Genomic DNA, 13,985 nt, shown 5'->3' on the forward strand with positions numbered 1-13,985 from the left:
CACGAACCCGCGTCCCCTGCATCAGCAGGTGGACTCTCAACCACTGCGCCACCAGGCAAGTCCTGGACCCTACATTTTATAAGGGACTAGGTTAGACCCCCCCACACCCAGAGGCTAGGGGCTTTCTCAAGTTTGCACAGCTTTTAGTGAAAGTAAATTAGACTTGAACTTAATTCCCAAGGCCCCTCTAGTCTCTACACCAAGAAAGCTGTCTATTTCTTACGTTTCTGATGTTTGCTCAGAAGATATGCCATCCGAGTGGCCTCAGGAGGAGTGGGCGCCTTGAATACATTGACGAGGTGGGAGATTTGGGCTGTGAATCCACTGTGCCAGGTGCGAATGAGGTCAGCCCACAGCCTCTGCATTCACTATTATAACTTGGCCACAATACGCCCATTGTGGCCAAATGCCAGCCCATTAGTAACCCACAGCTTGTTTTCCTGACAAGGGTGGTGGAGGCTTGCTCCATTGTCTCCTGTCACTCCTCTTCCTGGGCCTATTCTTCCCTGAAGGCGTGGCCACGAGCATTCAGCTCAGCAGAACCGGAAGATCTCTTTTCATGTGACCTCCTGCCAGAGAAGTGCTGATGGCCTTATTCTACACAGTGAAATTAGATTTACCAGAAATGCAAAATGGAAGTTGTTAACATAAATTACCCCATACACAGAATCATATGGTGGCCAGGTTTAAAATTTGACCTCACCAAAATTACGTGACAACAATGCTTTACTTGTTATTTCTATGAGTTTCTCTACATGGAGCACGCACATCTGCTAAGTTATCTTTTGCCATCACCGCACACTTCCTCTACGTCACTCATTTGGTCAGGATTTGGTTAGGTATTTGAGATAATAGACACATGCTTCCTTTCCAATGCACAGTGGGAAGCATGGCAGATCCTTTTCCAGGACTTCCCAAGGATTCCATTCCCAGCTCTGACTACTGGCTCTGTGACCTTGGGTGAGTCACTGGATCTCTGTGAAATGAGGGATTCAACCAGATGATCTGTAAGTTCCCTTCTGGTTCCAAAATGACCCTGGAACTTGTACTTAATCTAACGTGAGTTAGATGATATGGGGGCCAAGGAGTTAGGACCCTTGGACAAGAATTCAACCCATGTGAATTCTATTCTGTTCTGCACATGGTCACCTGTAACTGCTGTCTGCATCACATCACGCCATGTAGAAGGCTGTGAGTGACACAGACAAGCGTGAGACGTGTTCCTGATTCCTGCTTAAGAAGGATCATTTCACTAGAGAAGTATAATAGGAAGTTGAAAAGGTTACATACTAAGCAGTTATGTGTGTGTGTGTGTATACACACACACACATAGTGATAACAGGATCAAGTGCAGAGTGTGAGAAGAAGCTTAGATCAGTGTGTACTAGGGCAACCCCAATAGCACCTAAACTTTGTGAGCACTTATTCTGTGCCAGCATCTTTCCAGGAGCTTGTACATTTATTAACTAAATTCTCATAACAACCCTAGAAGGTAAGGACGATTAATCTCCCTGCCTCAGATGAGGAAATTGAGCACAAGTAAAGTTAAATAACTTGTTCACGGTCACAGAGCCAGTAAGTAGTGGAAGCAGGATCGAACCAAGGAAATCTGACTCAGTGCATGCTCTTAACCACCATTTTACAAATACCACCAACCATAAAAGGTCTTCCCAAGAATAGGACTTGAAAGAATAATGAGGTTTAGGTCAGATGGAAAAAGAAGAGAGCCTTTCAGAGGTAAAGAGATGGCTGGAGGGCTGGGATGGAAACCAACGGATGTGTCTGGGTGGGTGAGGAGTTGGGCTGGATGGAGAGGAGGGTCCACCATGGACGTGTTGGGAGAGCATAGGAGCCTTGGATTCCAGGCAAAGGCGGTGGCATTCGATTCTGTGCACACTGGGAGCTGCTTGTGTTGTAAAGCTGGAGGAGATAATAAAATGGTTCTCAGGAAAATAATCTGATGGTTTTGTAGAGCATCTGAAACATTCTTCTAGAAGGATCGATTTATAGGCTCATAGAACGTAAGGAATGGAAGAGAGACGTAGAGTCGATGTTGACATCAAGATCTAGATAAAACTGGAAGATTCCCCACTTACAGTGTTGACAGTGTGTCTTGAGATTTTCAGTGACCTTCCTTTTTTTTTTTTAACTGATCCATGGGGTTTCTAACTTTCTAAATTAAATGAGCACGTATTACTTTGTCCTAAGAGAAGAAAAACTGTAAGAAAAGCAAAGCAAGTTAAACTGCTTTAAAAACTGCAGAATGGACGCTCTGCAAATGTATAATCAGGGATGGCTCATTGGTACTTTAAAAATCTGGAGGTGAGCTTTATATTGTGTTGCCTTTATAGCATGTGGCTGTGCACATTATTCTAGGCGGCCTGACAGGGTTTTCTGTTTGGTTAACCTCTGGTGTATCAGGCCTGGTGTGGGCTTGTGGTGTCAAAGGGATATCCATGCCTTGTTTTCTTAAGCTCTGGAAATCTCTGAAGGAGGAAGAGGAACTTTTCCTTTGTAAAGCAGCCAGATGGTTTGGCAAGAGAGGCAAAGAGGAGAGATGCCGCCAGCAGGCTGGAAGAGGTGGGGTGGGAAGAGAAAGGGAACATTCCAGTACAGCGGTCAGAGTGGGGTGGGTGTCCAGGAAAGGAGCTGGAGAATGAGAGAGAGGCTGGCAGGGCTGGAGGGACATCACGAATGTGAGCTCCTGTGAACCAGTTGAAAATGCCTACTATAACTTCTTTTTAAATAGCACAGAGGAATCTGACATAAGTCATTGTAATAGAAAAGACCCAAGTCACATTTCATATACATTCACATAAGCTGTTGTTGGGATAGAAATACTGTAGTTATATTGCCAGGGTTTTGAGTACGTCCTTGGACAGTATTCAAATATGCAGACAGACAGATATCTAGATAGATAGATGTATTTCAGCTTAATTTCTGATATTGGAACTATATTCACTTTGAAGTTCCTCAGTTTACATATTGGGCTCTCTACTAGTTCCTCATACATATTTCTTTTCATCTTTTTTTTTTTTTTTTGGTCATAACTGTGGAGCTTTGATATATTTTACCCAGGATTTGTGCTCTGTTGATGTGGCTCCATTCCCAGCACATGGTGGAGCAATTATTTTCTGACACATTCTTAAAAGGAGCCTTAGAGTAAACACAGGCCCTGTACACACACTGGAAACATGACAAGCAAATACTCACTAATCTTTATCTCCCTTGATGCTTGGCACCGTTCCTTGCATGTAGTAGAAGCTAATAAATAATTTATGATTCTGAAATGAATGTTATTTGAATAAGGAGGATATTTGATTACATCTTTTTTGTTTTTGAAGCCATCTTTATTTTTTTAACATCTTTATTGGAGTATAATTTCTTTACAATGGTGTGTTAGTTTCTGCTTTACAACAAAGTGAATCACTTATACATATACATATGTCCCCATATCTCTTCCCTCTTGCATCTCCTTCCCTCCCACCCTCCGTATCCCACCCCTCTAGGTGGTCACAAAGCACCTAGCTGATCTCCCTTTGTTTCAGCTTACCCTTCCCCCTCCCCGTATCCTCAAGTCCATTCTCTAGTAGGTTTGCATCTTTATTCCCATCTTGCCCCTAGGTTCTTCTGACCATTTTTTTTTCTTTCTGTTTTTAGATTCCATACATATGTGTTAGCATATGGTATTTGTTTTTCTCTTTCTGACTTACTTCACTCTGTATGACAGACTCTAGGTTTGATTCCATCTTTTCACCTTCCTCCTTACCTTTCTGTTTTATGCAATGAAGTCATCACAGAGTCTCCCAAGGCAGAATAGCTGGGATCATATAGTTGGGTGGCCCTAGGAAAGTTATTTAAATTGACCTTCAACTACTCCTCCTGGGACTCCAACACTGACTTGGGAAAGTTACCTAACCTCAGTTTGCTCACCTACGACAATGGGTATAATAATAGCACCTAACTCTCAGGGCTGTTCTGAGGATGAAATCAGTCCAAATGTGAAAAGGGCTTGAAACAGTACTTACCACGTGTTAAGCACCACTTAGATTTTAATTATGAGTCGTAGTTTCATCATCACCATCCCATGGGATTGAGAAAGAGTAACGTGCACCTTGGGTGCTGTCAGTTATAATGGTAATAACTGGTTGTTTTGCTGCTCGTTTCCTTCAACCACTTGCTGAATGACTAATTGTCCATTTAAATAGAAAAGGGGGTATCATGAATAATACTGAGCTAATTTAATCAGTTCTTCCAGGTTTGAGGAATTTTTGGGGGGGGTGTGTGTGTGTGACAATATTTAACAAGATTTACAAGCTAGATAGAGGCACCATTTCTCAGTCAAAATTCCTTCCGTTCATTTCATTTCGGTAGGATGGAAATCCATGTCCTTTTCATTTACAAACATTCGTAACCCGAGTCTATATGACACTAGGTTAGAAGCTCTACCACTTAGAGTTGGGAGACTTTGGATAAAGTACTTTGTAAGTTTCAGTGTCTTCATCATAAGAGGGGGAAAATAGTACCTCCATCCTGATGCGGTCGTGAGGCCCGTCACAGTAACAACGTCTAAAATATATTGAGCTCTTACTCTGTGTCAGGCTCTGATCTAAGTCTTGAGCGAACTTGAAGAGCTTAGCCTAATGCCCTTCATAAGTGTTAGATATTATTGTTGTTGTTACTAGGAGTCTGTAGGTGTAGCCGGACTGGAAGGCGTGAGCTCTAGATAAGGAGTCTGAAGGTCATGGTGGAGCTGGGATTTGAATCCTATCAGTGTGGCGCCAAAGTCCATGATCTTATACCTCATGTGACTGCTGCCTGTCACCCCAGTCCTCTGGCCACCTGCCTTCCAGCCCAACTCTCTCTGTTATGAATTGAACCTGCCTTGGTCTCCTTTCAGGGATCTCCTTCCCTGGGAACATACACCCTCTGTTTGGTGCATGTTGAAACTCTGTCTTGAAGCTTGTCCTGGTCACCCTCCTTGGAATGCCCAGGGCACTTTGCATGAAGGAACTTGAGAGCAGGGAACTCTTCAGACATCATTGTGTCCCTGCCTCTCTCCTCCCAATGCTCCCATTTCATTTGCACTAATTGACTATTTATGGAACCAATGAACTGATTCTCTTGGAACCCAGGGCTCACCTCCCACGCTTGTCTTATAGAGTCTGGGGGAAGGACAGGAGTGTGGATGACCCCACCATTGTCACCTGGTCACTTCCCCCTGACTTTGGGAGCCATCAGTCCCCTCCTCTGTGCCATCCCATGACATGGTCCCCTCCAGAAAAGAGTAGGCTGGGCTACATACATGAAGTTTCCAGCCTCCACCGATGGGGATGGACGCTGTGTATGTAAAGGCCAGGGTAGCCCATTGGAAGACACACATACACACAATTCCTGGACTTGTCCATCAGAGTTCACTGTGGGTCAGGTCTGGAAGTGCTGGTTTGGAATAAAAATATTTGGGGTGAGCTGATGTGCTGGGGTGTTCAGAGCTGCCTCCAATTAATGTAAATTCTGCTTTGCTCTTTCTGGGGGGGCAATTTGTTGCAGCACCTCTTTTTATTATTTTTCAGAGTGATTCTCTAGTTTTTTTAAAAATTTATTGAAGTATAGTTGATTTACAATGTTGTGTTAATTTCTTCTGTATAGCAAGGTGACTCAGTTGTATATATATTCTTTTTCATATTCTTTTCCATTATGGTTTATTCCAGGATATTGAATATAGTTCCCTGTGCTATACAGTAGGACCTTGTTGTTTATCCATTCTATGTCTAATAGTTTGCCTCTGCTAATCCCAAACTCCCAATCCTTCCCTCCCCTCCCCACCCCCGCTTGGCAACCACTAGTCTGTCCTCTATGTCTGTCAGTGTGTTTTTGTTGCAGCACCTTTTTCTTTTTAAAAGCTCCACTCACATCTTGCACTTCTTCTATCCCCAGGGATCTGTGAAGTAGTTACAGGAGGAGGGAGGGTCTACGGTTGAAGCATCTTGGGACCGGGCTCTGCAGGACTCAGTGAATCCTCGTCTTCACCTCCTGGTGGAGACTCTACCCCCAGAGGCCTGAGGTCACATCCCAACCCCTGGGGTAGCCTGCTGCTTGGACTATGTGAGCCCATTAGTAGAAATGGACATTTTAAATCCAGGCATTTAAACTGTAATCCAGCTAAATAATTTGTTTCCTGTTTTACATTGTTTACAAGAAGAGGGGGTGGAAAAATCCAGAAATGGTTTCCAGTGCGTTTCCTTCCTCCCACCCCCAATCCTGCTAAAGACACAGCATGGTGGTAGGGTGAGCCCCAGTGCTCCCTTTTTACGTGTGCAGTTTCTTTCCTGGTAGGAATGGCGTCTTTCAATTTCTATCACTCCCGTGCTGGGACATGCTGGGCCCACAGAGGGTGCTCAGTACATTTATTGATCACTTACTGATTTCGTGCCCTGGGGTCTGAGCTCCATAGGGAATGTGGCCGGATGTTATGTTCCACCTGGGAAGACTTTCACCTCCATTGTCTGTCCGCCTTTGCAGCTTTTATCTGCTGAAATCAAGCTCCCTCCTCACAACTGAAATTACTATCTCGGTTGCCAGAGACTTTCATTCTGCCAGATGAAGTGTGTGTGTATGTGGTCATGATCTCTCTGAAAGGCATTAACCATCAGTTTCTTGAATCTTTTTTTTTTTCTTTTTGCGGTACGCGGGCCTCTCACTGTTGTGGCCTCTCCTGTTGCGGAGCACAGGCTCCGGACGCTCAGGCTCCGTGGCCATGGCTCATGGGCCCAGCTGCTCCACGGCATGTGGGATCTTCCCGGACTGGGGCACGAACCCGTGTCCCCTGCATCGGCAGGCGGACTCCCAACCACTGCGCCACCAGGGAAGCCCTTGAATCTTTCTTCTTGATGATCCCCTTTCCTGATTCTTCTTTCATTGCTGATTCTACTTTTCCCCTCCATCCACCTCTACTTTTCCTACTCGCCCCGATTTGGCTCTAGATTTTGTCCTCAGCCTTCTCTTTCTTCTCCACACTTTTCCTTGCTGAGTTCATTCATTCCTTAGCTGCTGCCCGTACCCACCCACGATTCCCCCAAATACAAATCTAGAGCTGTTTTACCTCCTCTGTGCCCGGCCTGTATTTCCAATGACACCACACGACATCCACACTTACCTGACCCACATTTTATCACAAATTCAAAATCTCCGGTAGTGAATCTATTATTTGGTCAGCCCCATCTCCTTTCTTTTCTCACCTATTCCATCTTAGTTAAAACCTCATTCTTTCCACCGCGTGGAAATACAGATCAAGTGGTCATTCTTCATGTGTCTTTCTTCCACCTCTTATACCCAGTCTGTCGTAACTCTTCCCCAAGAAAGCAAGCCTTATATTCACTTCCATTCCACTGCCAACACCCAGCCTGGCCCCAGTGCTTGCTCTTCACCCCAGTAACGGCCTCTCCCTCTCCCTCCTCCCCCTGCCTCTCCCTCCTCCCCCTGCCTCTCCCATACCTGTTCTCCCCACTCGTACCCTGGCTAAGGTGGGCCCAGTGCTTCCCACCTCCCAGACCGGGCGGTCCCTGCTGCCTGGTGAGTGAAATGTGTACCCCTCTCGCTGTTCTCAACCACATGTCCTGTGACTCCAACCCCCTCCCTCCAACTCCTTCTGTAATTAATGGATTAAATCCCCAAATCAGCACTGAGTGCCTTCTACCCACCATGCACTGGGGACACAGCAGTGAAATGAGCAGAGCAGGTCCCTCCCAGCCCCCTGCGGCTGTGTTCTCCGGAGCCAGCAAGCTCGCTGTCTCTCAGCCCCTGCTGTCCCTCCACCTCCACCTTTCAAAGTCCAGCTGCCTTCTACCTCTTCCACCCGCAGTGATGAATCCCTTCTCAGAATTCCTACTGCTCTGCTGTGAGCAGCGCTTTAGTTACACTCTGATCTTTTCATGTATATTAGTTTTAGCTCCCCAGCTGGATTGTAATATCCTTGAGGGCTACTGGTTTTTTTGTTTTTAATAAATTTATTTATTTTTGGCTGCGTTGGGTCTTCGTTGCTGCGCGCGGGCTTTCTCTAGTTGCAGCGAGCAGGGGCTACTCTTCGTTGAAGTGCACGGGCTTCTCATTGCGGTGGCTTCTCTTGTTGCGGAGCACAGGCTCTAGGCACGTGGGCTTCAGTAGTTGTAGCTTGTGGGCTCAGTAGTTGTGGCTCGTGGGCTCTAGAGCACAGGCTCAGTAGTTGTGGCGCACGGACTTAGTTGCTCCACGGCATGTGCGATCTGCCCGAACCAGGGCTCGAACCCATGTCACCTGTACTGGCAGGCGGATTCTTAACCACTGCGCCACCAGGGAAGTCCTGGGCTACTGGTTTTTATTTGCGGTGCTAGCCATCCCCAATGTTGGGTGTGCATAGTTTTCATTGTTGTAGTAGTGTTCACAATAACTACTACTAACCTGCAGTTATATGTAATTAAGATATAATTAGGAAAATACAGTGAACAAGGCATGGCATGAAGTACTTTGTATGCATTTTATCATCTAATGAATGTGTATTGGGTACATACTTAATTGAGTTAAGGAAGACAGTTTTGTTCAGCTGTTCTCCAGCTGTGGGTCTCAGGGGAGTCCCTTCTGCTCTCTGACACTCAGTTTCCTCATATGCAAAATTGGGAACTGGATTCCTGCTTTTTTTTTTTTTTTTTTGGATTCCTGCTTTTTAAGGTTCTTTCCAGTTCCAACACTGATGTTCAATTTCATTTCAGTCCCCTTGTTTCTAGAGAAACTTTACTGTATACTGCGCACAGATTTGTTGCTTAGGGAATATAAAACAAATAGGGCACTATTCGTGCCCCCAAAGTTTTCACCATCCATCGTAATAACAGGAAGCCAGAGGTGTCGGAGGGGTGAGAGGACAGAGCCAATTACATCACTGGGAGAAAGCAGGGAGATTTCTGAGTTGGTTCTAATTAGAAGCTTCCTGAAGGAGGAGAGATTTCCGTTCAGTTGAAAGGAGGCAGTTGAGGGAGTGGGAGTACAGAGCATCTCCTGGCAGAACGGGTGGGCAAAGCAGCTATTCAGCAGAGACCAGAACAGGTTGTGTTGAAGACCAACCAGCGAGACATTCTGCTGCGTGCTAAATTTAAAGTGGTGACCATGCTGTTGCTGCAACCTATCACAGGAGAATCTCGCCTACATCAGAAAAGTATGTGGATCCCAGAGGGGATTTGAGATGCATCCTCAGGTTGAAGCCATTTATTTTGGCATCCTCACATGCCAAGGCCACGGTGGGGGAGGGCATCCATCCCGAGGATGACACATATGGGTTCCTAACATCATATAATACAATGAATTACCATGACAATCAGCTAATATTAGTGTTTAATAATAGTAAATATTTATGTCTCCTCATTTCAAAAAGGACCTGAAGGGGTTTGCAAATATATTCACATGCAACAAGATAAAAATACAAGAGATTAAAAAATGAGAAATTAAAAGAAGAAATAATAGTGTGAGGCCAGAGGAGAAGTGCCCAAAAGCTCTAGATACTTGACCAGAGGTGGGTGCATGAGAGGGGCTCCGCGTCTCAGCAACCAATGCATCCTTTCCTGAAGGGAAGTTTTTATTTTTAATAATGTAGCACCTCAAGGATTCCAAGCTTGTATTCAGAGGCTTATTCTTATTGATCAAAGAGGTTTTGCTTTCATTCCTGTTGACTGCTATTTAAATAAACTCACGAGAAACGAAAGCTGAAAGCAAGACGCCTGCCCAAGGCTTTGTGGCTGAACTTGTGCAGCTGCGTCGCAATGCACCAGTGATTTTGCTTAAGGAAACCCCAGTCCTGAGGTTGAAGAGAATGTCTTCTCCTTAGAAAATGTGACTTCCTTCTAGGAAAGGCCTTTCTCTCTGCCTCCCCCATCTACCCCCCCGCCCAACATACTTTTCCCCAAATACACTCTTTTATTAGTCAGTGCCATCTGAGAAAGGGCACTCTGCCTGGAGCCGCTGGGGCTTTATCTGCGAGGATGATGGAGCAGGGAGAGATGGGCGCGAGGCCCCAGCCCCACCGCGCCCCGGCTTTGCTCTTGTTGACAGTGTGAAGCAGCACGAGCGCTACGGCCAGCTGACCCTGGTCAACTCCACCGCGGCCGACACGGGTGAATTCAGCTGCTGGGGGCAGCTCTGCAACGGCTACATCTGCAGGAGGGACGAGGCCAAAACGGGCTCCACCTACATCATTTTTACAGGTAAAAGGTTGGCTGCGTTAGTGGAACTCTTCAGACCTCTGGACCTGGTCCATATTAAAGGTTCCCACTGTCTGCTGATTATCAAATAAGTACAATCAGAGCGCTCACTGTTTGCCAGGTTCTGGGCTCAATGCTTTACATCAATTATTTCATGTAAGTCTCACAAGAACCCTTCAGGGTCAGTACTAATATCATTTTTTTTTCCCAATGGGAAAGTTGAGGTTTAGAGAGATTAAGTAAGTCCTTCAGGTCAGACTGCAAGTAAGTGGCTGAACGTGGATTTGCACCCAGAACTGTCTGGTTCCAGAGTCTGTACTGCATTGTCCAATATTGTAGCCACTAGACATGTGTGACTTTAAATGTAAATGGGGATTAGTTAAAATTAAAGCTAAAAACTCAGTTCCTGGGTGGCACTCGCCATGCTTCAAGTGCTCTACTGACACGTGTGGCTGTAGCTGTCCTAAAGGATGGTGGGGACAGAGGACTACCCATCATCACAGAAAGCTCTATTGCACAGCGTTGCTGTAGACTTTCGGTCGCTGCGCTCTCAGAATCTCTGATGAGCTCCTTTCCGGAAGCTCCACAGTCATAGGATGCCTGGCTAAAGGCCTCCGCGCGTTTGCCTTTGTGAGTACCGTGGGCTGAGGTTTGGGGGCAGTGTTCCCCAAGGCTGCAGCCTGTGTGGCTCCAATCCTGATGCCTGAATCCCAGTGAGGTGCCTGAAAATAGGCAGATCTTCTCCCCTGTAGGGTGAGATCTGGGTTTGCCAGGTGGAACTTGCACTTGGAGAAACGGGCCCTGGAGAGTAGCTTGCCAGCCTCCTTCCTCTGCTGAGATCTCTAAACTCTAGAGTTTGGAGGAAGATGTTCTCCGACAAGGCTCAGAGGTCAGGAACAGCTTTCAGGAATCTTTCAAATGCTACGCCCTAGCGCTGCTGTGGTCCAAGGCATTTCAGGTGAAGCCAGGAGGCTTTCTGAGTGGGCAGGGGCTGCCACAGTGACTTAGGTCTACAACTCAAATGACCTTAGGCTCTGGCCTTTAATGAACGCTTTAGCAAAATCTCATACATTCTCCCCTCCAACCCAAAGAGCTCCTCTCTGGCAAGCAGATACACGAGCAGGGTGCTCTGCCATCGTGGAAACACATGCCTCTCATTCCATTTCCACAATACCATGAGGAGGTAAGTGGAAACTACTTAATTATCTGTTTTAGAAATACTAATGCTGTTGCTGAGACGCAACAGGGCAAGGTGATGTGTTCCACGTTCCATGACTTCACGTGGCGGAGTAGAGAGTCAAACCCCGTTTTTCTGATCCAGGATCCAATGTTCTTACTGCCTCAACCCACTTTTGAGACAAGGTGATGGACAGATTGACAGGCACACACGAGCTGGCATAAATGGTGTCGTCAGAATTGCTGACAGTTGTTCATGGGCCATCGCTTCTGAGTCTCATTCTGGAATGTGCCACCCAGAAGTGCCCATGTGCCCTTAGTATGATACGACACCAGGAAGCAGCAGTGGAAAAGGCAACTAATGAAGACTAACAGAGCCTGTTGTTCTGGACAAGAACTGATACCACATTTCAAATTGCAGAATGAAAATTCTATGCGGTGATTAGCACTGCCATGTCTTCCCCAAATAGTGGTTTTTGGAGCTGAGGTTTTGAACTGAAGACCTCCCTCAAGCAGACTGTCTCACTAGGGTCATAGGTTCTCTGAGTTCTGGAGGTAGATCCTCTTAACTTACGGAAGCCCTTTTGTGCATCAAAGGAAGGCTAAGAAAAATCAACATTTATTTCAACCTTCAAGAAACCTGGATCAGGGACGCGACCTAAAGCGTTGTATCGTTTTCTTATCCCTCGGCACTAGGAGTCCGGTTGGATTTTCGGCATAAGGTTTAGCGATGTGTCTTTTCAGCCACTGGGTGGGTTTGGAAAACCAGGATGGGCTGTTATGGAGGCTATTAGCTCTGGAGTCTTTCAGAACATATGCTTCCCTACCACCCACACAGAGAAAAGTCTGGCATTCGTTATGTTTTTATGTTTCCTACGGTTTGATTGCAAACACTGTGAAGCTTCTTTTGACTGTGGTTAATTTGCGCAATTTTTGATTAAGCAACTGCCACATGTTATATTTAATCTGCATCCAGGAGGCTCTCAGAGGGTTTTCCCCCCTCTCTAACTTTATATTGAAGGATAATGTATACAAAGGGAAATACACAAATCATGACTCTACAGCTCAGTGGGTGATCCTCAAGGGAACTGTACATATGTAACCACTACCCAGATCAAGGAGGAGGATATTACCAGCAGTAGGGCTTCTTCATAGTAAAAGGCATAGGCTCCAGTTTACAAATGCAGTAAAACCACATTAACAAGCACTTTACCAAATGTGGAGTTTGTTATCATTTGGATTTTAGCTTATAGCCTATTAACTAAGTTTTTTGAGTGGGGGGCATATGTGATCTATAATTTTAAATATAAACTTGAACATACTTTTTTTTTGGTAGATGGAATCTACTGATGGCAAATTTTTTTTTATTTTAAAGGAAATTCAGTATTATTTTTCAAGTTACAATAATCAAATGAATTAATAAAATATTTTATGTAGTACATGCTTAATAAATGTCAAGTGATGAATAAATGAAAATTTGACAGGTTTAATTCATAGATAATAATTTGTTTACTCATTCATATATTCTTCCTGCAGCCTTTCTTACTCCCTTCACTTGGCAAATACGTATTTTTTTTCTGTTTGTTAAAGCAACGGGTGTGGTCACTTCTTTCAAAGCATGGATTATAGTACAGGAAGTAAGACCTCATTTTTGTGTTCTGAAGTTCAGATTGTCCCCTTCTACTGGCTTTGCTCGTTGTTTCAGATTCCTCCATAAAACCTTAAAACAAAAGTTGTTTCTGAATCTGACAACCGTACATTCCTTAAATACGTTTGCTAAAAAGAGACCTTTAATACTATCTGCTCCAGATTCTCCTCTTTACAAATGGGGTTGTTGAAGCACAGAGAGATGAAGTGACACATTCAAGGCCACACGGACTTATTCTGTGTGCACACAGGGGTGTTAGGGACGATGTTGAGCAAGGTGCCCTCGCCTAAGCCTGAAGGTCAGTTTATCGTGAAGTGGCACAAGTCACCCAGGCTGATGGAAAGTCTTGCAAAGGATGGAGACTCAGTAAGCCATGATTCCATGTTACAGAAGCTGGCACTCAGAGCTAAAGAACGCTTGGCCCATGGAGACATTTGCTATTGTGTCCAGGAATTCTGTCCCCAACCTAAAAAACAAAAAAATCGTACAACTGGGGCACAAAGGCTAGTGAAGAAAGCCAAGAATAATTGTTTCGGGAATACTGTAGGAAAACATAGGAGACAATTGAATAAATGTTGAGTGTGATTCAGTTCAAAGATTTCTCTTAGATATTAGTGTAATCTCTCACAGAATGATCCAGAAAACAAAGTATTTAATGTGCCATGCCCAAAACAAAACCCCCCAAACCCAATCCAGAGTCCCTTGACTGTCCTGAGGGATGAATGGATAAACCAGTCCTTACTTCTGTAAGATACAAATGCCATCATCTAGAGCTTAAAGAACATGCAGCGCGATTTCAAAGGGAACAGGAGAAGTGTAAGCAAGTGGCTGCAGGTCCCCAGCCCAGTGGCAGCCAAGCAGAGCCCAGAACCTGAGACCAGCGGGTTCCTCATCTGTCCCTGCTTGATTCCCTTTCCATTGACCTTGCCAGGAACGAG

The 13,985-nt window shown here is 45.2% G+C and overlaps 1 protein-coding gene across 2 annotated transcripts in view; it reads left to right on the forward strand.

The window, feature by feature from the left end:
* Positions 1-13,985, forward strand: part of PDGFRL (platelet derived growth factor receptor like) — a 47,580-nt gene that overhangs the window by 25,507 nt on the left and 8,088 nt on the right. For both annotated transcript variants that reach the window (XM_033400648.2, XM_004277179.2), the window contains exon 3: positions 10,075-10,226. In XM_033400648.2, coding sequence (XP_033256539.1) covers positions 10,075-10,226 — 152 coding nt within the window. The remainder of the gene's footprint in view (positions 1-10,074; positions 10,227-13,985) is intronic.

This window comes from Orcinus orca, chromosome 21, assembly GCF_937001465.1.
Source record: "Orcinus orca chromosome 21, mOrcOrc1.1, whole genome shotgun sequence".
Taxonomy (NCBI): Eukaryota; Metazoa; Chordata; class Mammalia; order Artiodactyla; family Delphinidae; genus Orcinus; species Orcinus orca.